The 26,071-nt window shown below is 44.1% G+C and overlaps 2 protein-coding genes across 2 annotated transcripts in view; one reads left to right on the forward strand and one right to left on the reverse strand.

Annotated features, from left to right (window-relative positions):
- On the forward strand, positions 1-25,032 carry LOC143301880 (trypsin-like). Its single transcript, XM_076616301.1, has 7 exons — positions 1-218; positions 2,665-2,848; positions 9,053-9,119; positions 12,286-12,457; positions 19,295-19,434; positions 21,395-21,483; positions 23,794-25,032. Exons 1-7 carry the CDS (start codon positions 167-169, stop codon positions 23,864-23,866), a joined length of 777 nt encoding a protein of 258 aa, XP_076472416.1. The 5' UTR covers positions 1-166; the 3' UTR covers positions 23,867-25,032.
- Positions 1-26,071, reverse strand: part of LOC143301817 (putative oxidoreductase YteT) — a 63,369-nt gene that overhangs the window by 5,353 nt on the left and 31,945 nt on the right. The gene's annotated exons all lie outside the window — the stretch shown is intronic.

Consider the following 26,071-nt stretch of genomic DNA (forward strand, 5'->3'; position numbering starts at 1 on the left):
CTGAGCTGGCAGTAGCAGCAGTGCTGAGTGACTTGGACTTCTACAGCCGGGTGTGTATCTTCGTTGCTTGAACGAGAACAGCCAGCTACGAGGCGTCTCCTCCTCCAAAGTTTTGGGATCGTTTTGTCCATTGACAGTAATTCGTTCAGTTCACCGCTCTTCCGCCATGAGATCGCTGTGGTTTTCTGCTGCTGTCCTCCTCTCTGTGTGGGTCTGTGGTGAGTAGGACAGGGCTAGCATATATATATATATATATATATATATATGTGTGTGTGTGTGTGTGTGTGTGTGGGTGTGTGTTACAAAGAGAGGGGGAGAGAGAGATACAGACAGACGGACAGAGAGACAGAGACAAAGACAGTGAGATACAGAAAGAGAGATACAGAGCAGTTGAATGAGCCGAAATCTTTTTTTTTCTGTTTTAATTGATTGAAGCAGACAATAAAATATTGAATTGATGTAAGGCCCGACCAGCACTTTGGGGTTTATCGTGGGTCAGGCACCAGTTTCCTTTAACAATAAACAGGGAGGGGACCAACTTCCTTTAACAATAAACAGGAAAAAGAGAAAAAGAAAGAAAAGCAGATGTGTTGAATGAATGGGTTGGTCCACAGGCTTTAGTGCCTCCTGGAAACAGAGACAGAAATTGTGCCCACCTAGGGCCGTATTCAAGACAACAGTCATTTTACCTCAGGGCAAGTTATCTTCGACATGGTACAGACCCATGGGTATAGTTTAACATGAAGGTTAAATTATCTTCATATTCAAGGCATGCACTGTGCACTCATGCAGCTAAACCATCGTCAATGATTAAAATCCCGGTGATTCCCTTCTGTGCATGTTCTTTTACTTCGCACAGCACCACAGTTCAGAGCAGTCAGAGAGTTCGCAAAACACGTGCTATCCGCAAAGCACGCCTGTTTTCCCTCAACAAAAACACAAAAGGATCCGTCATATTTACCTCTGCTTCGTGGGCAGTCACCTTTGGCAGATAGTAATGGTAAATTGCCTATGGGTTTTTTGACCCGTGGGTAGGCTCTCGTGTTCCTGAATACCGGATACTGCTTACAAGTTTGCCTTGCCTCAGGCAGATTACCCGCAGGTACACATTTACCCGTGGACACGATGGACTCTTGAATACGGTCCCTAACGGGAGTCTGCCATCCCAGTCAAAGACCTTCCATTCATTGCTCAAAATCTTCTTCAGAGAAATGATGATAGGAATTCAAAGAAACACCATGATTTTTTTTAAAAGGAGTGAAAGGTCTTTGCAAACTCTACAGTTATAAGTCCAAGGATTTAACTATTGTTTTATATTAGGTAAGCCATTGGCCGACTGGATTCTTAACTCAGTGTGACATAAGTGGTTTGCTCTGAATCCCGGCTGCTTTGGAAGAAAGAGTTCAAAGTCATTTGAATAATTCAGTATTTATATGGAGTTCCAAAGTATAGACATATAAATCCATCATGGACTGCTTTTTTGAAGTCATTGGATTATGACTTTTCTGGGTTTGATTGAGAACACTAGACTTGAACATTTTGCCACAGGGGATGCTAGTTCACTGCCAATGTCGGGATGTCTGAGGACTCCACAGGGTACATAAATGCAGTCATATCAGGCATATAACTGGTTCTCTCCCTCAGAGAGAATTCAAATGGCCCCCAACTGCAGTCTGTGAAGGATGTCGGTCATCAATTTCACATTTCCCTTTTTTTTTATACAATATATATCGTTGCCATGTTATTTGAATATCGGAAGGGTTGTTTGGTTGTTATCTGCGCTTGTTTTCCTTCACTGTCAGTATATCCTTAATTTCGTCAGCCAGTGGTGGATAGCATCTCTTCGGAGATCTTCACTATTTGTATATCCTTAATTTCGTCAACCAGTGGTGGATAGGATCTCTTTGGAGATCTTCACTATCAGTATATCCTTAATTTCGTCAACCAGTGGTGGATGGCATCTCTTTGGAGATCTTCACTATCAGTGTATCCTTAATTTCGTCAACCAGTGGTGGATAGCATCTCTTTGGAGATCTTCACTATCAGTGTATCCTTAATTTCGTCAACCAGTGGTGGATAGCATCTCTTCGGAGATCCAAGTAAAGTCTTCTGTACACGACACTTTACCGGAGTCAGTGCTGTTTGGCTGTCAATGCTGACCACCGTGCTCAGTATACTTCTTCTTCTTCTTTCTTCCTTCTTCCTTCGTGGGCTGCAACTCCCACGTTCACTCTAATGTACACGAGTGGGCTTTTACGTGTATGACCGTTTTTACCCTGCCATGTAGGCAACCATACTCCGTTTTCGGGGGTGTGCATGGTGGGTATGTTCTTGTTTCCATAACCCACCTAACGTTGACAAGGATTACGGGATCTTTAACGTGCGTATTTGATCTTCTGCGTGTGTATAAACATATATATACGTATGTATGTATGTGTGTGTGTGTGTGTGTGTGTGTGTGTGTACAGAGAGAGAGTAAGAGAGACAGAGAGAGAGGGTGAAACGGGGGCACAGATATAGAGACAGAGACAGAGAGAGAGAGAGGTGTCTTTCTGTCCTTGTACACGTCTGCTTTACGTCTCCACGTGTGTGTGTGGATGTGTGTGTGTTGTGTGTGTGTATTTGTGTGTGTGCGTGTGTGTGTGTGTGTGTGTGTGTGTGCAGACGTCAGCACAGCCCCAGCCAGTATGGAGAAGGAGGAGGACAGGTTCCTGGGAGGGTATTCCATCATGGAATTCCTCTTTTACCCGTTCTATGTGGAGGTGTTTTATGGCCCCAACCACCATTGTCATGGCGTCCTCTATGACGAAAGCACCGTCATCACAGTGGCTCACTGCTATGACAATGTGTACGCTGCTCTACCTCTCGTTCTAGCTGTTGTTGTTCTTCTTCTTCTCCTTCTTCTTCTTCTTCGTCTTGTTGTTGTTCTTGTTGTTGTCGTTGTTGTTGTTCTTCTTGAATAGCAGTTTCTGTACTAAATGCATCACATTTTTAAAATAACCATAGATATATATATTCTAATTTAACACGTCAATTAAGAAATATTAGTTCCAAAATAAAAACTCCAAATGCAACAATAGAAATTTGTTTTTAAAAAAACGTGGATCTGCAAATATACAAAGATAAAATTAGAAAACAGAGCTAATGTTGAATGTGCAAAGAAAAAAGAAAGTACATTGCTTCGTGCCCAGTGACACATGAGGTCGTCACCAATGATGCCCACTGTGACACATGAGGTCACCAATGATGCCCACTGTGACACACGAGGTCACCAATGATGCCCACTGTGACACATGAGGTCGTCACCAATGATGCCCACAGTGACACACGAGGTCGTCACCAATGATGCCCACTGTGACACATGAGGTCACCATTCATGCCCACTGTGACACATGAGGTCGTCACCAATGATGCCCACTGTGACACATGAGGTCACCAATGATGCCCACTGTGACACATGAGGTCACCAGTGATGCCCACTGTGACACATGATGTCGTCACCAATGATACCCAGTGTGACACATGAGGTCACCAGTGATGCCCACTGTGACACATGAGGTCGTCACCAATGATCTCCACTGTGACACATGAGGTCACCAGTGATGCCCACTGTGACACATGAGGTCGTCACCAATGATGCCCACTGTGACACATGAGGTCGTCACCAATGATCTCCACTGTGACACATGAGGTCGTCACCAATGATACCCAGTGTGACACGTGAGGTCGTCACCAGTGTTGCCCACTGTGACACATGAGGTGGTCACCAATGATGCCCACTGTGACACATGAGGTCATCACCAGTGATGCCCACTGTGACACATGAGGTCGTCACCAGTGATGTCCACTGTGACACATGAGGTCACCAGTGATGCCCACTGTGACACATGAGGTCACCAATGATGCCCACTGTGACACATGAGGTCGTCACCAATGATGCCCACTGTGACACATGAGGTCGTCACCAATGATGCCCACTGTGACACATGATGTCACCAATGATGCCCACTGTGACACATAAGGTCGTCACCAATGATGCCCACTGTGACACATGATGTCGTCACCAATGATGCCCACTGCTGCCTGTCTGCTGCTTCGTGCTGTCTCGGCAGGCCTCCTCCATGTGTTGAACCCCTGAGCACCATGTCTCCTTTTGTTTCATCTATTGATTGATTTATTGATTTATATTCATTTGTTCATCCACCTTTCTGTTTTATTTATGTCAATTATCTTTTTATTATTTTCTAACACAGGCTATATTTTGTCTTGAACACCATCACATTTCCTCTATATATGTGTGTGGTTCGTCCGTCGGGATCGACTAGGACCATCTAGTCATCCTGGGGGTGGTTGGGTTGGGCTCTGTGGGTGTGCAGATGATTGGTCAGGCCAATCCGCGCCCGGAAGGTTCTGACGCAGTGTGGACAGGGGATGGTGGCGGCTGTCGGGTACTTGCTGGCACTGCTTTTCCTGCCCTGTCTGTGTTGCTCTGCTGCAGCAATTCTGTTGGCCTCAAAGGATTTGGCGCCTTTGTGGACAGCTGAACGCCACTTTGGTCTGTCCATTGCATTCAGCTCCCATGTGTCGTGGCTGATGTTGAAGGCCTTCAGAGAAGCTTTCAGAGTGTCTTTGAAGCGCTTCTTTTGGCGTCCATGGGAGCGCTTGCCATGTTGGAGTTTGCGGTACAGCAGTTTCTTGGGGAGCCGGTGGTCTGGCATGTGAACTGCATGGCCTGCCCAGCGCAGCTGGGCCTGCATCAAGATGGTGTAGATGCTGGGCAAGTTTGCACGAGTGAGCACCTCTGTGTCAGGGATCTTCTCATGTCACTTTATGCCGAGTTTTCTGAGGCTGGTGGTGTGGAAGTTGTTCAGCTTTTTGGCGTGGCGTTTGTAGACCGTCCGTGATTCACATCCATAGAGCAGTGTGGTGAGAACTATGGCCTTGTATACTTTGAGCTTCGTCTCCAGGGTGATGCCTCTCCTGTTCCAAACGTTCTTATGGAGTCTGCCGAAGGCAGCGCTGGCTTTGGCGAGTCTGGTATTCACCTCGTCGTCGATGACAACTGTGCGAGAGAGTGTACTGCCCAGGTATGTGAACTTGTCCATCGCATTCAGTCGTTGCCCGTTGATGAAGATGTTTGGTTCAACGTAAGGCTTTCCTGGAGCTGGCTGGTGCATCACCTCAGTCTTCTTTGTGCTGATTGTGAGGCCAAGGTTGTCACAGGCAGCAGAGAATTTGTCGACGCTGTGTTGCATGTCAGCTTCGGAGGCAGCGTTGAGAGCGCAGTCATCAGCAAACAGGAAGTCGTTGACGGTGTCTGTCCTCACCTTGGTTTTTGCTTGAAGCCTCCTGAGGTTGAAGAATGAGCAATCTGTGCTGTACCTGATGCCAATGCCTTCGTCAGTGCCTCTGAAGGCATCTGTCAGCATGGCTGAAAACATGAGACTGAACAGGGTGGGGGCAAGAACACACCCTTGCTTGACTCCGTTGGAGACAGGGAATGGTTCTGAAGTCTCTCCGTTGTCTTGGACTCGGGCCAGCATCCCATCGTGTAGTTGCCGTATGATGGTGATGAACTTTCTGGGACATCCGTACTTCGCCATGATTCTCCAAATGCCATCTCTGCTAACAGTATCGAAGGCCTTGGTCAGATCGACATAGGTGGAGTAAAGGTCGGCGTTCTGTTCCTGACACCTCCTGGAGCTGCCTGTCAGCAAACACCATGTCGATAGTCCCGCGTTCTTTCCGGAAGCCACACTGGCTCTCTGGTAGGAGACCTTGCTCGAGGTGCGCTATGAGACGGTTGAGTAGCACTCTGGCCAGAGTCTTGCCTGCAACGGACAGCAGGGATATTCCACGATGGTTGTCACAGGCCTGACGATTTCCTTTGCGCTTGTACAGGTGTATGATGGAAGCGTCTTTGAAGTCCTGTGGAACTGCCTCATGCTGCCAGATGAGCTGGAACAGCTGATGAAGCTTCTCAGTCAGCGCCATACCACCTTCTTTGTAGACCTCAGCTGGAATGGAGTCGGGGGATTTGCCATTGGATAGAAGACAGATAGCTTTCTGGGTCTCCTCCAAAGTTGGAATGGCATCCAACGACTCACTGACTGGCAACTGGGGGAGTCGGTCAAAGGCTTCCTCATTGATGGTGGAAGGGCGGTTCAGTATGCTGTCAAAGTGTTCAACCCATCTCTCAAGGATCCCGTCCTTGTCAGTGATTAGGGTAGAACCATCAGCACTGAGGAGTGGAGCAGATCCGGAGGTGGTGGGACCGTAGACTTCTTTCAGGCCGTTATAGAAGTTCTTCATGTCGTTCCTGTCTGAAAAGCCCTGGATCTCATCAGCTTTGTTGTTCAACCGGGAATCCTGCACTGTCGCAGCTTCAGCTGGATGGTGCTGCGTGCGCTTTTCAGTATGTCTTTCTTTGACTGTGACTTGGGATCTTCAATGTGAGCTCTGTAGGCTTGGCGTTTGTCTTCCAGTAGCTGCTTGATCTCAGTGCAGTTCTCATCAAACCAGTCTTTGTGCTTCCTGGCAGAAGGCCCCAGGCACTCCATGGCAGTGTTGTACACCGTCTCATGCAGTGCGCCCCATGCTGCCTCCACATTCTGGTTGTCCAGCACGGTGGACTCAAGGCGTTCCTCCAGGGTGTCAGCAAAGCTCTGCTTGATGTTGCCTAGCTCCAGCTTGTTGACATTCAGGCGTTTGGGTGCTTTCATGCCCTGAGGCCGTCTCTTGGGCTGGATGCGGAGGTTGTGTTTGGAGACGATAAGGCGGTGGTCTGTCTAGCACTCGGCGCCGCACATGGCCCTCATAACTCGTACGTCCAGCCTGTCCCTCTTCCTGACGATGACAAAGTCGATGAGATGCCAATGCCCAGAGCGAGGATGCATCCATGACGTCCTGTTACGGGTAGGGAGGCAGAAGACGGTGTTTGTGATAAGAAGGTCGTGCTCGACACATATCTGTAGAAGTAGCTGACCATTGCTGTTACAGTTGCCAACCCCATGCTTCCCAATCACGCCTTCCCAGGAGGTGCTGTCACACTAATGTAACAGAATGTCAATTTACGACACAGTGAGCAATGCATTGCATGTACCGTTTGACTACGCTCTGCAAGGGTATTTCAACAAACAAACAACACTAAACAAACGTAGAATAACGTGTAGAACATGACACCTCAGTTCTTAACTAAAGGTACATATTGGCAGTTCTACTACAGGTACAATGCCATATGATTATCTACGACTTCTCAATAGCTTTTCAAAAATATAAAAAGAACAGCAGAGGAGGTAACTGATGTCCCGACTATATGGGCTAGAATATTTGATTATAGTGGAGAGTGTCTTGCCCAAGTTACATCCCCACTTTCTCGGCCAAGAGGGTTTAAGGATAGTCGGCGTTGGGAATGATTCCCAAAGGCCAACTAGAGCCTTAGGCTGCAGCACTAACAGCCAGTGCAACTTTGCCTCCTAGATTAAGAGTCATAGTCCTTCACAAAAGACTAAGCTGTAAATGATTTCCTATTGCAATGGAGAAACCATTGATAATGCAGCTCTCACTTTGCTGCTGGCACAACTATAAGCTTATGTCAATCTATGTTATAAGCTGAGTGTTGGCAAAAAATCGTGATAATGCATTTCCTTTACATATATCTGTTTTTCTATTGTGTACTTTTTTCATATAGTTCAGTAATACATGCGTGTAAAACTGGTTTGACCTTATTCTGCATCTGTCTACGAAAAAAGAGAGCTGCCTCGTTTCGTTTTTTCATCAGTACCAGATACGATAAGCTCGAGGCTGAAGAACAACTTTCACAATTTCCACATATTTTTTTGTCTTTCATCTTATTTTCGAGCTGAAGCCAGAACAATCGTATAACTTGGCAAAACCACAAATATTGTTGCACAACATCTTTTTCAGTGTCACAAGAATTACATCTATCGTTTTCAGTATCGTCCATTTTAGAAATATTAATCAACACTAAAATTCTATCACAGAGTTTGAGTTGAAACCATTGCATCTGTATTTCCTTAATGTTCCTTATCTTTCTTAATACAGCCATCACTCCAGTGCTTGCCTAAAAGCCTGAACATTAGGTACCCCTGTTCCTCCGTTTTCTGCGTCACACACCGCAGACACTCATTTTATCTTGTTTTGTTGTTGTTGTGTCCATATCCTTTTTGAAGCCTTAAAAATTTCTGATTCTTTGGAGTTGCCCCTAATTTCCATAAAGGCGTTATAAGCTAACAAAAACTTAATTGACCTTTCCACTTTCCACTGCAACCAATAAATGCAGAGTATGTCACTGGGTTCCCGAGCAGCAGAGTACTTTTCCAGGTGACCTGTACACGCGAGCAGTGCATGTCAACAATGGCGTCTGACCCAGTTTCTTCCCAGTTCCAAAACAGACAAATCAGGCGACAAAGCCAACGTTTTACAGCGTTGAAAGTTCTGGAACTGCTTCAAACAGAACGTTCTGATGTTGATGAGTAAGGTGATGACAGTGATGAAGAACATGCAAGATTATCAAACACTGTCTTAATCAACATTGGTTTCTTTGTATCATGTATATTGCTGAAATACGGAAGTTGCAAAACTATGTTTCTTTATTTGTATCATGTATATTGCTGAAATACGGAAGTTGTAAAACTATGTTTCTTTGTTTGTATCATGTATATTGCTGAAATACGGAAGTTGTAAAACTATGTTTCTTTATTTGTAACATGTATATTGCTGAAATACGGAAGTTGCAAAACTATGTTTCTTTATTTGTATCATGTATATTGCTGAAATACGGAAGTTGCAAAACTATGTTTCTTTATTTGTATCATGTATATTGCTGAAATACGGAAGTTGCAAAACTATGTTTCTTTATTTGTATCATGTATATTGCTGAAATACGGAAGTTGCAAAACTATGTTTCTTTATTTGTATCATGTATATTGCTGAAATGCGGAAGTTGCAAAACTATGTTTCTTTATTTGTATCATGTATATTGCTGAAATGCGGAAGTTGCAAAACTATGTTTCTTTGTGGTCAATTTCAGTTTTACCCGAAATCTCACTGCACGGTGTGGCGGTTATCAACGCAGCGCTATTGAGAAAATCATCCTGGTGAGTGTGTCTGTCTACACTGTTTGTTTATGTACGTGTGTACGTATGCAACAGCAAAGTGAGAGCTGTATGATCAATGTTTTCTCCATTGCATTCAAAACTAGATGAAATAAGTTACAATTGAACGCTAACAAAACTGAAGCAATGATCATTGGAACTAAACAAAAACTATCTTCCATCACAGTGACACAGTCAAACGTGACAGTACATCCATCCCCCTTTCCAGCTCAGTCAGGAACCTCGGCGTTGTCCTTGACAACACACTGTCAACGCAAACAAATATCAGTCAGGCACGTCAATCCTGCTGCTGTCAGTTGCAGCGCATCAGTCCCCTTCAGAAATATCTGTCCACCGACGCAACATACAGACTTGTCCTTTCTCTCATTCTCTCTCGTATTGACTACTGTAACTATCTGTTGTCTGGATTGCCTGCTTCATCCATTCTGTCCCGTCAGCGCATACAAAACTATGCTGCCCGACTCGTCCTCAGAATGAAAAGATCTGAGCACATCACTCCTCTTTTGCAGCATCTCCATTGGCTCCCTGTCTCACACAGAATAAAGTACAAGATCAGTACTCTATGTTATAAATGTGTGTACAAATCTGCTCCTTCCTATCTCTGTGGCTGACTTCACCTCTACACTCCATCTCGTTCTCTACGATCAGCTTCGGATCCACTCTGTTTACGCATACCCAGATTCAAACAATCCACTGTCGGTCGCCGTTCTTTCTCTGTCTCTGGACCTTGCATTTGGAATGAACTTACTCTTTCGCTTCGTCAAGTCTCCGCACTCAGCTCTTTCAAGTCTGGCCTTAAAACCCACCTCTTCCCAAAATAGCCTCCCTTCCCTGCCTCTTTCTTGTCTTCAGTTTCTCCAGTTTGAGAGTTATGCATGCGTGTGAATGACTGGTGTGAAAGTGCTTTGGTTTGTCTCTGCACAAGATTCAGTGCGAAATGATTATCATTATTATCATTATCATCAATATTATTATGATTATAATGGGAAGTATGGGTGTACGTATATATGTTACATACGTTTCTCTCTCTCTCTCTCTCTCTCTCTCTCTCTCTCTGTCTCTCTGTATCTCTGTATCTCTGTCTCTCTGTCTCTGTCTCTCTCTCTGCACACACACACACACACACACGCACGCACGCACGCACGCAATCATACACACACACACACACACACACACACACACAAATATATATATATATGATGACTGACCAGGTAGAAAAGTGACCACTGATCACCCACTCTGTATCATTATACAAGTTAAGCAGACTGCAAAGACAATCGCGTGTGCTGCGAAACAGATCGGCTCAAATCAAGCTAATTCTGATAAGAAGTGTGTTTCTTACAAGGTGTTCAATAATATATTTCTAAATTATTCCTGAACCGATTTACGTCGGATAGGTCGCAAAAGAAAGAGCTCAACGCCTACTTTCTGATGAGTATAAAATGAAATGTTGATTATCTAAGATGAATTTATAATCTTAATTTAAGTCACCTGAAAAGGGTCAGTTTTAGCGAGCTCGTCGCTGAAACTTACAAACTGCGTTAAAACAGTTAACGTAGGCAAACATAAATGAAATAGATTTAAAGATGGAATTGCGACGATTCTGTCAGTATATAATACTTGCAGTTTACTGATCTGACAAAAAAGATATCAATTAAATACCCAGCGTCAGAAACACATATGTCAGCTCACCCAATTGTGTACAGTGATGCTGGTAATAGAGTGATGTGTGGCGAGACAAAATGACGTAAGCTTAGCGTCAGTTGAAATCTTTAGACTGACGAACATGCAACTGAAATCAAGTAAGCTTCTAGCTGATTAAAATGTGTGTGTAAGCACAACAAATATAATATTACAGTGAATGATACAGACACTTGATTTAATAAATGATTGGAGCCTTTGTCTAAAAGGGGATTTGCATTCAAACCGGGAATGGCGTCACACATTGTGCGCGAGTCGTTGTAGACCGGCAAGTCAGTTGCGAAAACGGTGTCTACTGTTGGTGTTGTGGTAAACAGTCAGTGAAGCCAGCCTAGCGCTTGGCTACACACACACACACACACACACACACACACACACACACACCTTTATATATATATGTGTGTGTGTGTGTGTGTGTGTGTGTGTGTGATAAACTAGCACAGGAAACGAACTTGACAGGGTGGTAGAAATGAATGAGACCTTTAAAGTCACCCCTTTATATTGGTGTGGTAATCAGGATCAGAGGACTACGGCAAAATAAAAATAAGATAAAGACCGTGGTGTGCCCCAATTTTAATCAACCTTGGTCTTCTGACTGGTTATGGGTACAGTATGATCCCTAGAGAAATTCAAAATCAAAGGTTAAAGGTCAAGGTCACAACCTGGCATACGATATCAATAGGAAATATTTCTGCGAGAGAGGTCTGCTATGTAATCTTCGGCAGACTTGGTAAAAAAGATTACTTGTGGTGAAAGCGAAACCATGAAAAGAAACAAAAGTCAAAGATCAAGGTCACAACATGACCCCCTAGGAAAAATGTGAAAGTCATAGAAGTTTGGTTTTTTCCGATTTTCATACAACATGGTATACCAATGCTGTGTAAAATTCTGTGTCAAAGGTAAAGGTCACATCAGTGTATCTTTTAACCATATTACCCATGATGATTGTGCATGACTTTTTTTTTCTCTCATCGTTTTTTTCATAATTCTAAGTGCATACCACAAGTTAGTCTTGAAGGCCTTGCCTCTCTCGTTAAGGTGGGGTTTTTTTAATATGATTTTATTTCTTCTTTTTTTTCTTTTTATGTTAACGTTTCACACAAACATGGAACAGGGTCTCAAGGCACGATCAGTGCGTTGGATCTATGCGAAGATCAGGCATTGACTCAAAACAAAAAAATATATATATATTTATATATAATTATGTGTGTACATATATGTTGTTGGTTTTTTGTTGTTGTTGTTGTTTTTTTAAAGCAGATGTGTTGTAGCGTATATGGATCAGTATGCATGCTTTGACACCTCAACTGAAACTGTTGCAGTTGGTGCTGTTTTGTTGTTGTTGTTTGTTTGTGTCGTTTTTGTTGTTGTTGTTTGTTTCTTGATTATTTCTCCATCCCCTCTATTATTTTATTTTTTTATTATTTTTTCTGTCTCCCATCCCCAGCACCCAAACTATACTGAGGTGCGTTTCTTGCCGTTCAACGACGTGGCTCTACTGAAGCTGGCTGAGCCCTTTGATATGTCCCACTTCTGTCAGATGGCCATTCTCCCTGACGATGACATTGACGATGACGACCTGCTCCAGGACTATGTCTTCGCCATTGGCCGTAATGCCGGTATGTATTTGTATTTGTATCGAAGTGAATTTTGCTACATGATTTTGCCAGGGACAACACTTTTGTTGCCGTTGGTTCTTTTACGTGCACTGAATGCATGCTGCACACAAGACTTCGGTTTATCATCTCATCCGAATGACTAGCGTCCAGACCACTACTTAAGGTCTAGTGGAGGGCGAGAAAATACTGGCGACTGCCGGTGTGATTCGAACCAGTGTGCTCAGATTCTCTCGCTTTCTATGCGGACTGTATCCCTCTCGTTGTCACTGGCACCATTAATACTGCTGCTGCTGTTGCTGTTGCTGCTGCTGCTGTTGCTGCTGCTACTGTTGCTGCTGCTGCTGTTGCTGCTGCTGTTGCTGCTGCTACTGTTGCTGCTGCTACTGGTGCTGCTGCTGCTGCTGCTGCTGCTGCTGCTACTGTTGCTGCTGCTACTGTTGCTGGTGATGATGATAATGCTTGTGCTACGACTAATGTTCCTGCTTCTAGTGTTATTACTACTACTCAGGATGATGATACTGATGATGATGGTGATGATGATGATAATGATGATAATAATAATAACAATGATGATAGTTTCAGTTTCAGTAGCTCAAGGAGGCGTCACTGCGTTCGGACAAATCCATATACGCTAAACCACATCTGCCAAGCAGATGCCTGACCAGCAGCGTAACCCATCGCGCTTAGTCAGGCCTTGAGGGGGAAAAAAAGGTGAATAAATGATTGATAAGCTTACACAAATAAATAAATAAATAAATAATAAATAATAACTATAATGTAAAAAAAAAAAAAAAAAAAAAAAAAGCAAATAGATGTAAAACATGAAGACACACATTCACATATACACCCACACATGCATAACAGATATGCACCGAACATGCAGTTTCACAGATATGAAAGCAGTCAAATACATATAAACGTACATGAGCTCCAACACACACACACACACACCACACACATTACCCTGCACCTCCTCTACCCCCCTCCTCCACACACTCATTTCTGGTCTACGTAACACAGCTTCCACGGCACACACACACACACACACACACACACACACACACACACACACACACACACAGATGAACACTTACTTGTACAAGCGCACACACATATGCCCATATCTCCACACACATATGTACAAAGATATATATATATATATATATATATATATATATATATATATATATACATACGTTCCAATATCCTGTTGCTCCCACAGTGTAGGCATGCATACACTCACATACCTCATCCTCTACCCCACCTCCCCCCGCACCCCCACGTCCCCCTCTCTCACACACACACACACACCCACACACACACACACACACACACACACACACACACACACACACACACGCACGCACGCACGCACGTGCACAGAACTCTACTGACACCTGTGTACACTTACACTCTCGCGCATGCACAAACGCACTCAAAAATACAGACCCACACATGCACACAAACACACACACATACACACACGCACAGAGGCTGCCACTGATTGGCCGCAAGAGGGATGGGAAAAGATCTCTGATGCCAAGAACGTGGCGTCTAGTGTGTTGCTCAGTCTATTGTATTTGGAAAAGCCCACAGAGACTCTGTTCCGTTTTGAAGAAGTTTGCGCAATGTTGGTTTGGAAATGATGCCGATATTTGTTTGATTAGCAAAGCATCGTGCTCTACCTTTCATGTTAGACTTTCGGCCACTCCCTCTCTCTGCTTTTATTTCTTTGAGGCGATCGATGGTGTGATGGCCTTGTACCTGTTCTTTTTGATATTCTTTGACTTTTCTGAGGATTTCCGATTGTCCTAGATGTAGGCCGCTCGTTGGTGTTGCGTTACCAGCAAGTCTGTCAGCTCGCTCATTTCCCTTAACACCTGCATGTCCCGGGCAGTATGACCATGTGAGTTTTTTAATCTGAAAGGCCTCTGGCCATTCCCGACAATGTCTTCCTAGAGTGGGTGAAATGGCTGTGTTGAATAGATGGTTGAGGTTTTCGGGGTTTTTGAAAATTTCACAGTCTTTCAAAGGAATGAAGGAAGAGGAGTAGCATGATGATAATAAGGTGGTATTCGTTTAGAGTTTATCCTGCAGCTTTTAGTGCATTCAGGCACTGCATCCAGTATAAATAAGAGACATGGTTCCTCGGTCCTTGACATCTTTCACAATCATGGTGACCAGGGCTCAATATTCCATCGTCATCATCGCAACACCTCTTTCGATTAGTTTGTCTGCAAGTGTGTGTGTGTGTGTGTGTGTGTGTGTGTGTGTGTGTGTGTGTGTGTGTGTGTCTGTGCGTGTGTAGGCGTATGTGTGTGTGTTGCGGCGGGGGGGGGGGGGGGTGTTGTGTGTCTGATAAACAGTCTTAGCTCGGGTGGCATTCTCTTGTGAGTTTGGAAATGGCATATACTCTGTCACGACTTGGTTAAAATGAGATATGTGTACGTGTGTGTGTGTGTGTGTGTGTGTGTGTGTGTGTGTGTGTGTGTGAGGGGAGGTGGGAGTGCGGGGGGAGGTGGGGTAGAGGATGAGGTATGTGAGTGTATGCATGCCTACACTGTGGGAGCAACAGGATATTGGAACGTATATATATATATATATATATATATATATATATATATATATATATATCTTTGTATGTACGTGTGTGGGGTTGGAGGTGGGAGATATGGGCGTATGTGTGTGTGCTTGTACAAGTAAGTGTTCATCTCTGTGAGTGTGTGTTTGTGTGTGTGTGTGTGTGTGTGCCGTGGAAGCTGCGATACGTAGACTAGAAATGAGTGTGTGGAGGAGGGGGTAGAGGAGGTGCAAGGTAATGTGTGTGTGTGTGTTGGAGCTCATGTACGTTTATATGTATTTGACTGTGCTTTCATATGTGCTTGTACAAGTAAGTGTTCATCTCTGTGAGTGTGTGTGTGTGTGTGTGTGTGTGTGTGTGTGTGTGTGTGTGCCGTGGAAGCTGCGATACTTAGACTTGAAATGAGTGTGTGGAGGAGGGGGCTAGAGGAGGTGCACGGTAATGCGTGTGTGTGTGTGTGTGTGTGTGTGTGTGTATGTGTGTGTGTGTGTGTGTGTGTTGGAGCTCATGTACGTTTATATGCATTTGACTGTGCTTTCATATATGTGAAACTGCATGTTTGGTGCATTTCTTTTATGCATGTGTGGGTGTATGTGTGAATGTGTGTCTTCATATTTTACATTTATTCGCTTATTTATCACCATTGTTGTCTTATTTATTTATTTATGTTTTATTATTATCATTTTATTAGTATTACTAATATTATAACTACTACCTTTTTCTATATTATAATTATTTATTTATTTATTTATGCAAGCTTATCTATTATTTATTCCCCCGGTTTTTTTGGTTTTTTTGGGTTTTTTTTGTTTTGTTTTTTTTTTTCTCAAGGCCTGACTAAGCGCGTTGGGTTACGCTGCTGGTCAGGCATCTGCTTGGCAGATGTGGTGTAGCGTATATGGTTTTGTCCGAACGCAGTGACGCCTCCTTGAGCTACTGAAACTGAAACTGAAATTGGTTAAAAAAAATATATAAAAAAAAATAATAATAAAAAAATAATAAAAAGCATGTGCATTTGCTTGCCCAAGAAGAAGACGGTGAAGAACAAAAAGAAAATGAAGAAGTGTTTATATGAGGAAGAAAAATAGGGAATACTTGAAAAATACATTGCCCTGGTCAAGTTAATTACGTTTCGTTTCGATTACAAAAAAGCAGAAAACAAAACAAACACACACACACACACACACACACACACACACACACACACACACACACACACACACACACACACACACACACAAACCAAAAAACAAAAAAAAAACCACACACACACAAACACAACACAAACACGCAAGCGAACATACAACCAAACATGGAAAAGACAGCAGCCCTCACTGACTTCATGAACTGCTCCTCGGACCATGACGGAGGAGTGCTGGGGGCTGCCCCCATCCTGTTTTCTCCTCACTAACAATGGTACTAACCTGTGCATTCTATTGGACCAGACAAAAACCTAATTTTTGAGTTGTGGAAGATTTCAGCACAAGGGTTGAACCATTTACGGGTTAACTGGCCACAGCAGTCATTTAAGGCCTGTGCCAGGATGAATGACGGGCACAATAGCCGAGTGGTTAAAGCGTTTGACTTTCAATCTGAGTGTCCCGGGTTCGAATCTCGGTAATGGTGCCAGGTGGGTAAAGAGTGGAGAATTTTCCGATGCTGCACATGTCAGCATATGTGCAGACCTGCTTGTGCCTGAACCCCCTTCGTGTGTATTCGCAAACAAAAGATCAAACATGCACGTTGAAGATCATGTAATCCATTGTCAGCGTTCGGTGGGTTATGGAAACAAGAAGATACCCAGCATGCACACCCCCGAAAACGGAGTATAGCTGCCTAAATGGCGGGGTAAAAACGGTCATACACGTAAACGCCCACTCGTGTACATACGAGTGAACGTTGGATCACGAACGAAGAAGTAGAAGCACAAGGGTTTTATTTTTTGTTTGTTTGTTTTTGTTGTTGTTGTTGTTGTTTTTGCTGCCCCCTCATCTGCACCGTTTCAGTGGCATTACTCCCACGCCGCTCATTTAGATTCCCCCATACACGGCCACACCCGGGTTCGTCCGTCACAGTTCCAGCGTCGGCAGTCCACAGGGAACCATCGATGTTAGGTCGCCAGGAGGCCACACACCACAGGAGACCCTGCACTGCTGCTGAGTCACTTCGGTGGTGTTCAGTGGTGCCTGTTCTGATTTAACGTACTTAGGACACCACCTACTAAGCCCCTTACTAACGACAATAATGGTTTAGTTGCGGAGCCAGACTGAGTGAGCGTCCCTTCCAGAGTGGAGACCGCCACCACGTCCCTCCAACAAGAGCCCCGCCCCCCCCCCCCCCCCCCCCCCCCCCGCCCCCCCCCCCCCCCCCCCCATGAATCTGCCGACACTGAAGACATTGACAGGACTCATCCCAAGCACAGAAGTGGAAGGGTATTGAAACTGAGGTCACCATGAGAGCAGGGCATGAAAGGCCACAGACTCTGACACTGTGTTGTCTATATTGATGATGATGGAGGAGGAGGATGACGATGACGATGTTGCCATGGAGGTCCATTTTGGTTTGGGACTGCGTGACAAGGCTGTACTCTACGCTTCTTGTCATAATGATATCCCGGCGTTAACCAGGCCCGAGAGATACAGGCACTTGCAGTGTTGGTCAAGTAATTTGAGCAACACACCCAAAGACGCATCCTTGAAGTGGATGACACTCGACTGTGTGGTCCCAGTGTCCCCATTTAAGCCCACAGCACACTCAACTCTGGGTAGGAGCCGGCCATGGGCCGAAAAACCCACCTCCGCTGGGATTTGAACCCGCGTCCTCCCAACCGTCAGTACGCGACGCTAACCACTTCGCCATGGAGGCTGGTAAGAAGCACAAGGGTTGAACTTCTCACGGGCTGACTGCCCGCTACAGTCATTTCAGGACCAGAGTTGAACCTCTTGCAGTGACTGCCCGCTACAGTCATTTCAGGACCAGGGTTGAACCTCTTGCAGGCTGACTGCCCGCTACAGTCATTTCAGGACCAGAGTTGAACCTCTTGCAGGCTGACTGCCCGCTACAGTCATTTCAGGACCAGAGTTGAACCTCTTGCAGGCTGACTGCCCGCTACAGTCATTTCAGGACCAGAGTTGAACCTTTTGCAGGCTGACTGCCCGCTACAGTCATTTCAGGACCAGAGTTGAACCTTTTGCAGTGACTGCCCGCTACAGTCATTTCAGGACCAGAGTTGAACCTTTTGCAGTGACTGCCCGCTACAGTCATTTCAGGACCAGAGTTGAACCTCTTGCAGTGACTGCCCGCTACAGTCATTTCAGGACCAGGGTTGAACCTCTTGCAGGCTGACTGCCCGCTACAGTCATTTCAGGACCAGAGTTGAACCTTTTGCAGTGACTGCCCACTACAGTCATTTCAGGACCAGGGTTGAACCTCTTGCAGGCTGACTGCCCACTACAGTCATTTCAGGACCAGAGTTGAACCTCTTGCAGGCTGACTGCCCACTACAGTCATTTCAGGACCAGGGTTAAACCTTTTGCAGGCTAACGCACTGATCTAAAAATAGATGGATAGCTCTTTGGCTAGGAAAGCTTGAGCCAACTGGACGCAATACTGACACTTGTACCCGGCTGTCAGTCCGTTGAGAAGTCGTCTGCAAACTGGTGGTAGTTGCTGAACTCTAACCTTGTATCTTCGATATAAGTCGCGTTATGTATGCTCCCATGACATACCAAATGTTGTGTCTTGATCGATATCTGCCAATGGTTTATTAACCAAAGTTACAACAGGAAAACAGTGCAATGACACGTAGCGCAAATATGCTGTGGAGGCACACACAGGAATGTCAGCTTAACTAACGCCACGAGCAAGCGAAAGCTTGCCGTTAAGCAGTCACCGTAGCCAACTGAGCGACTGGCTGCATAAGTATATGAAGTAACTGCTTCGCACTGTACTTTCATGAGTAGCATAATGGCTGATTCAGCACTTCCACTGGCTTCAGTTAGCAAAGGGGCTCAAAGAAGGCATGGGCTATCCACCGCTTTTGAGACCAGTGTGGCTAACTGCCCACTGCAGTCATTTCAGGCTAACTGTCCACTGCAGTCATTTCAGGCTAACTACCCACTGCAGTCATTTCAGGCCTTCACCAGGATGACTTCATGGGGTTAACTTGGAGGGTCGTGGTGGGAGGTGGGGGGGCGGGGGGGGAACGGGGGGGGGGGGGGCATTGTGCGCTATCACACCGGTGTTGTTTGTGACAGCGAGGCTCGGCCATGGACAGCCAGTGATAGTGGCGCTGATGATCCAGCCCGACGGTGTTTGCATCGCTTACTCTCTGGATTACGACGCTGACACACAGATGTGTCTGTTGAGCTCGAGCAACTATGAGGCAGTTTGTTTTGTGAGTGATCTGTGCTCTCTGAGCACTTTCTGTTTTTTGACATCTTTCACATGAATAAGGGTTTGGTTTTTGTGACTGATCTGTGCTATCTGTACATTTTGTTTTATCTGTGCTATCTGTACATTTTGTTTTTAATATCTTTCACATAAATAAGTTGGGGTTTTTTGTGAGCTATCTGTGCTCTCTCTTTGGGCACGTTTTGTTTTAGACATCTTTCACATGAATAAGGGTTTGTTTTTTGTGAGTGATTCGTGCTATCTGAACACTTTGTTTTTCACATCTTTCACATAAATAAAGGTTTCTTTTTTCTGTCTGTGTGTGTGTGTGTGTGTGTGTGTGTGTGTGTGTGTGTGTGATCTGTGCTGTTTTGTTTTTCACATCTTTCACATGGATAGGTTGGGGCGTTTTGTGTGCGTGAGTGAGCACTTTTTCTTTTTTGACATCTTCCACATGAATAAGGGTTTATTGTGAGTGATCTGTGTTATCTCAGCACTGTTTGTTTTTCACATATTTCACATGGATAAGGGTTTATTGTGAGTGATCTGTGTTATCTCAGCACTGTTTGTTTTTCACATCTTCCACATGAATAAGGGTTTATTGTGAGTGATCTGTGTTATCTCAGCACTGTATATTTTTCACATCTTTCACGTGGATAAGGGTTTATTTTGTTTGTTGTTGTTGTTTTTAAAGTGATCTGTGCTATCTGAACACTTTTTGTTTGACATGTTTCACATGAATAAATATTTTTTGTGAGTGGTCCATGCTAGTTGAGCACTTTTTGTTTCAACTGGATAAATGTTTGACGAACATAGTGCATGATTTTGATCACGTCTTGCCTGGTTGATGTAACAATGTTGTGCATGTCAAATTATCCACTCTCTCTTTGTTCGATGTTTGTTTGTTTGTGTGTGTGTGTGTGTGTTTGCGTGTGTGCGTGCGTGCTTCACACATGCGTACGTGTTTGTATGTGTACTTCCTTAAAACCCACCTCCTCCCACACAGCCTCCTTCTCCTGCCTCTTCCTTGTTTTCAGTTTTTCCCCAGTTTTGGGTTACGCATGGATTTGACTGACTGGTGTGAAAGCACTTTGATTTGTCTGCACAAGATTTAATGCTATATAGATAATCATTGTTATCATTATTATTATCATTATCATCATCATTATTATTATTATTACACGACTTAATGTGTGAATGACGCTAAAATGTGATGTGTACTGACCCAGTCACAAGAGGGAGAAGCCGCAGCAGCAGTGTGTTTTATGACCCTTTACTATCCATGTTGCAGAGAGATGGAGATAATCATGTGTATGACCTCTGACTATCCATACTGCAGGGCTGTGCAGGTGGCCCTGGGTGTGACCTTTGACTATCCATGTTGCAAGGAGACGGAGGCAGCCCTGTGTATGGCTGCTGACTATCCATACCGCATGGCTATGCAGACAGTCATATGCAAGATCACTCCCTAACCAAAGGGCTATACAGGCAGTTACATGTGTGACTTTTTTTACTATCCATGTTGCAGGGAGACAGAGGCAGTCCTGTGTATGGCTGCTGACTATCCATACTGCAGGGCTCTACAGCAAGTCCTGTGACTATCCATGTTGCAGGGAGACAGAGGCAGTCCTGTGTATGGCTGCTGGCTATCCATACTGCAGGGCTCTACAGCAAGTCCTGTGACTATCCATGTTGCAGGGAGACAGAGGCAGTCCTGTGTATGGCTGCTGACTATCCATACTGCAGGGCTCTGCAGCAAGTCCTATGACTATCCATGTTGCAAGGAGATGCAGGCAGTCCTGTGTATGACCACTGACCACCCATACTGCGGGGCTCTGCAGGCAGTCGTATGACTATCCATGTTGCAGGGGGACGCAGGCAGTCCTGTGTATGACCACGGACCGTCCATACTGCAGGGCTCTACAGGCAGTCCTATGTATGACCTCTGACTATCCATGTTACAGGATGACAGAGGCAGTCCCGCTATCTTGGGTGACAAGACAGTGGTGGGCCTGGGATCATGGGTCTTCAATCAATGCTGGTTTGACAAAAGGTAATGAGTCAGTACTCTGCCAAACACTCCAAATGAGTGTAACCCCTACACTGCGAAACACTCCAAATGAGTGTAACGCCTACTCTGCCAAACATTCCAAATGAGTGTAACCCCTACACTGCCAAACACTCCAAATGAATGTAACCCCTACTCTGCCAAACACTCCAAATGAGTGTAACCCCTATACTGCCAAACACTCCAAATGAATGTAACCCATACACTGCCAAACATTCCAAATGAGTGTAACCCCTACTCTGCCAAACACTCCAAATGAGTGTAACCCCTACTCTGCCAAACATTCTAAATGAGTGTAACCCCCTAACTGTTGATACCCAGTGAAATGACACACCAGTGTCGCAAGAATTTGAAGAACAATAGTTGCTATATCCGTGTTACAATTGTGTGGAGGGTTTTTTGTTTGTTTGTTTTAAGTAGATTTGTTAACTTTGCTGGGCAAAGTTAGTGAAGTCCAAAGAGGAATAACAACAACAACAACAACAATAATAATAATAATAATAAGTAGTAGTAGTAGTATTGGTAGTAGTGGTGGTGGTGGTGGTATTGTTATTATTGTTGTTGTCATCATAATAATCATCATTATCATTATTGTTATCATTAATGTTATTATTATCACTACCGTTATTATCACAAAACATTGTGGTCAGACCATATGTTCACCATTTCATGGGATATCATGACAAGGAAATAGCAGCAAGCACAAAGAAAATCACCACAACACCATCAGTCTTTGTGCAGAATCCTTTCTGTTAGTCACCGATAGTCTTTCTTTAGAGAATCCTTTATGTCAGTCACTGCCAATCTTTCTGTGCATAATCCTTTCTGTCTGTCACTGCCAATCTTTCTGTGCATAATCCTTTCTGTTAGTCACTGCCAGTCTTTCTGTGCATAATCCTTTCTGTCAGTCACTGCCAGTCTTTCTGTGCAGAATCCTTTCTGTTAGTCACTGCCAGTCTTTCTGTGCATAATCCTTTCTGTCAGTCACTGCCAGTCTTTCTGTGCAGAATGCTTTCTGTTAGTGACCAATAGTCTTTCTGTGCAGAATGCTTTCCGTTAGTGACCAATAGTCATTCTGTACAGAATCCTTTCCGTTAGTGACCAATAGTCTTTCTGTGCAGAATGCTTTCCGTTAGTGACCAATAGTCTTTCTGTGCAGAATCCTTTCCGTTAGTGACCAATAGTCTTTTTGTTCAGAATCCTTTCCGTTAGTGACCAATAGTCTTTCTGTGCAGAATGCTTTCCGTTAGTGACCAATAGTCTTTCTGTGCAGAATCCTTTCCGTTAGTGACCAATAGTCTTTTTGTTCAGAATCCTTTCCGTTAGTGACCAATAGTCTTTCTGTGCAGAATGCTTTCCGTTAGTGACCAATAGTCTTTCTGTGCAGAATGCTTTCTGTTAGTGACCAATAGTCTTTCTGTGCAGAATCCTTTCCGTTAGTGACCAATAGTCTTTCTGTTCAGAATCCTTTCCGTTAGTGACCAATAGTCTTTCTGTTCAGAATCCTTTCCGTTAGTGACCAATAGTCTTTCTGTGCAGAATCCTTTCCGTTAGTGACCAATAGTCTTTCTGTTCAGAATCCTTTCCGTTAGTGACCAATAGTCTTTCTGTTCAGAATGCTTTCCGTTAGTGACCAATAGTCTTTCTGTGCAGAATCCTTTCCGTTAGTGACCAATAGTCTTTCTGTTCAGAATCCTTTCCGTTAGTGACCGTTGTAGATTTTGTCTTGCAGCTTGATTGTGTGATGGCTTATTGTTGGCTTTGCATCGCAGTCTGAATGTTTGAGCGATGAACCATTGTTGATCTTGTTTTGCAATCTGAATGTTTGAGCAACTAATCATTGTTGATCTTGACTTGCAGTCTGAATGTTTTAGCGACGAATCATTGTTGATCTTGTTTTGCAATCTGAATGTTTGAGCGACGAATCATTGTTGACCTTGTCTTGCAATCTGAATGTTTGAGCGATGATTCATTATTGAATTTTGCCTCGTCGCCTGAAGGTTTGAGCGATAACTATTGTTGATCTTGTCTTGGTGTCTGAAGGTTTGAGCGATAACTATTGTTGATCTTGTCATGCAGTCTGAAGGTTTGAGCGATAACTATTGTTGATTTTGTCATGCAGTCTGAAGGTTTGAGCGATAACTATTGTTGATCTTGTCTTGCAGTCTGAAGGTTTGAGCGATAACTATTGTTGATCTTGTCTTGCAGTCTGAAGGTTTGAGCGATAACTATTGTTGATTTTGTCATGCAGTCTGAAGGTTTGAGCGATGAACTATTGTTGATTTTGGTCTGTAGCGTTCCATCCTACTTCACTCGCTTGTCGTCATACATGGACTGGATCGAGGAGGCTGCCGAAGGCGAGGATTAAGTCCGCACCCTGACCCACATCCACCACACAGTCTTTACGAGTCTCTACATCTCCGTCTGTGAGCTGTACCTGTCCTCATCATCAATGTCTGTGAGCTGTACCTGTCCTCATCATCAATGTCTGTGAGCTGTACCCGTCAGTCCGTCGTTCATCAGCACCAGCAACACCACCACCCTGGTTTCCTTCAACTGGAAAACAATGCTTTTGCCCTGTCAGGAAATGGATGGATAAATGAATAAATAGATAGATAAATATATAAATAAACAAATAAATATATTCTTTTAAAAGATAAAGAATTGCAAACCACGTTACAAAACGTTTGCTTATTATAACTAACTTACTAGTTAACTAACTAACAAATAAATAGACAAATAAATAAATACATACATATATATGTGTGTATATATATATATATATATATATATATATATATATATATATATATATATATATGAATATGTAAATGTAAATGAATGAAATAAAGAGATAAAGAATTGCAAACCACGTTACAAAACCTTTGCACAATGATGCAAAGGGCAAGGAAAGTTTACAGCCTCAGCCTGTATTGTTTTTTTGTGTGTTTTTGTTTTTCTGTTTTTTGGCAACATTGATATTCTAGTGGGCAGCCACCAATGATAGAATCACTGGGGTTCTTCTGGATCCCAGAGCTGATGCTGAACCACTTGTTGTTGTTGATGTTGTTTCTAAAGATTTGAGCAACCACATCAACGAAATAAATTGATCAAGAGAAAGATACAGGAGTTGGTTTTGGTTCTTTTGATTTCCTGTCCTGAAAAAAATGCTCAGGGGAAAGACAGAGGTGTTAGTTATGGTCCCTTTGATTTCCTGGTCGTTGTCTTTGGACACGGTCTTCAAAACTATAGTGCGATGTCAAAGTGTAGTTTTATGAAGAATTTGTTTTTCTCAGTGGACATTTCACTGTTTTCCAAGTGTCATTGCCAGTGTCTGTAGCTATCGCTACCAACGTTGCTCGGTGTCTGAACGTAACCCAATTGTAGCATCGTTTCTGAACGCAGTTGCTTTACAGCCTCGTTCTGATCTCTCTGGCCACAGGCATCCCGACGGACGGACCTGTCCGAGTAAGTGTCCACCTCCTTCATGTGTCCTCAGGCGGGGAAGGGGGGGGGGACAGGGGGGTTAAGGAGTCTCCACCTCCTTCATGTGTCCTCATGTGGGGAAGGGGGGAGGACAGGGGGGTTAGGGAGTCTCCACCTCCTTCATGTGTCCTCAGGTGGGGAAGGGGGGAGGACAGGGGGTTAGGGAGTCTCCACCTCCTTCATGTGTCCTCAGGTGGGGAAGGGGGGAGGACAGGGGGGTTAGGGAGTCTCCACTAGCTAACTACACAAGCAAGGAGAGTTTTGACGCCAGTGTGCACAAAAGCGCGTAGTTTAGAAAATCAGAAGATGTCAAACCCAAAAAATCAAGATAAAAAAAAGAGCAAATTTCTTTCCTGTGGTGCGAATCCAGTATTCAATGTGCTCTTCAGGAAGGTACAGACAGATCAGAAAGTGTGTGCACAGTGCGTGAATGTAATAAGAATGAAACCAAAGCATGCTGGACATGAACCGGAGCTTAGGTGAAAAAACGACCTTTTCAAAGAAAAAGAAAAATATAATCCCAACGAACAAGACCCCCACCCCCCAAAAATGATGCATCAGTTCACTCTAACCCCATAACCCCATTCACTCCCCCCGTCCCCCATCTCCCCCTAATAAAAAGGGATCAGGTTAAGGTAGAAAAATGATGCATCAGTTCATTCTAACCCCACTCATCACACACACCCTCACCACCCCTAATAAAAAGGGATCAGGTTAAGGTAGAAAAATGATGCATCAGTTCACTCTAACCCCATTCATCACACACACCCTCACCCCCCACCCCTCGTTTCTCGGACAGAGTCGGTAGCTTCTGGAGTCTGTGGGATCTTGGAGAGAATGTTCTCTCGCTCATTTCATTTTCTCTCTCTACTCTCAACTCTATGTCAGCATTAAAAAAAAAAAAAAGTGCACTCCAGTGTTTGTTAAGTCTGGCTTTTGTTGGCACGGCGCCTGAATTCTGTTTTAAAGTGTGTTCGAATTGAACTACACTCCCACCCCCCACCCCCCACCTATTTTTTTGTGGGTTTTTTTTGTTTATTTGTTTGTTAATCAAAAGCTTCTGTTAAATCAGAAGTTGTGACGTCCA

The sequence above is a fragment of the Babylonia areolata genome, chromosome 28 (genome assembly GCF_041734735.1).
Source record: "Babylonia areolata isolate BAREFJ2019XMU chromosome 28, ASM4173473v1, whole genome shotgun sequence".
Lineage (NCBI taxonomy): Eukaryota > Metazoa > Mollusca > Gastropoda > Neogastropoda > Buccinidae > Babylonia > Babylonia areolata.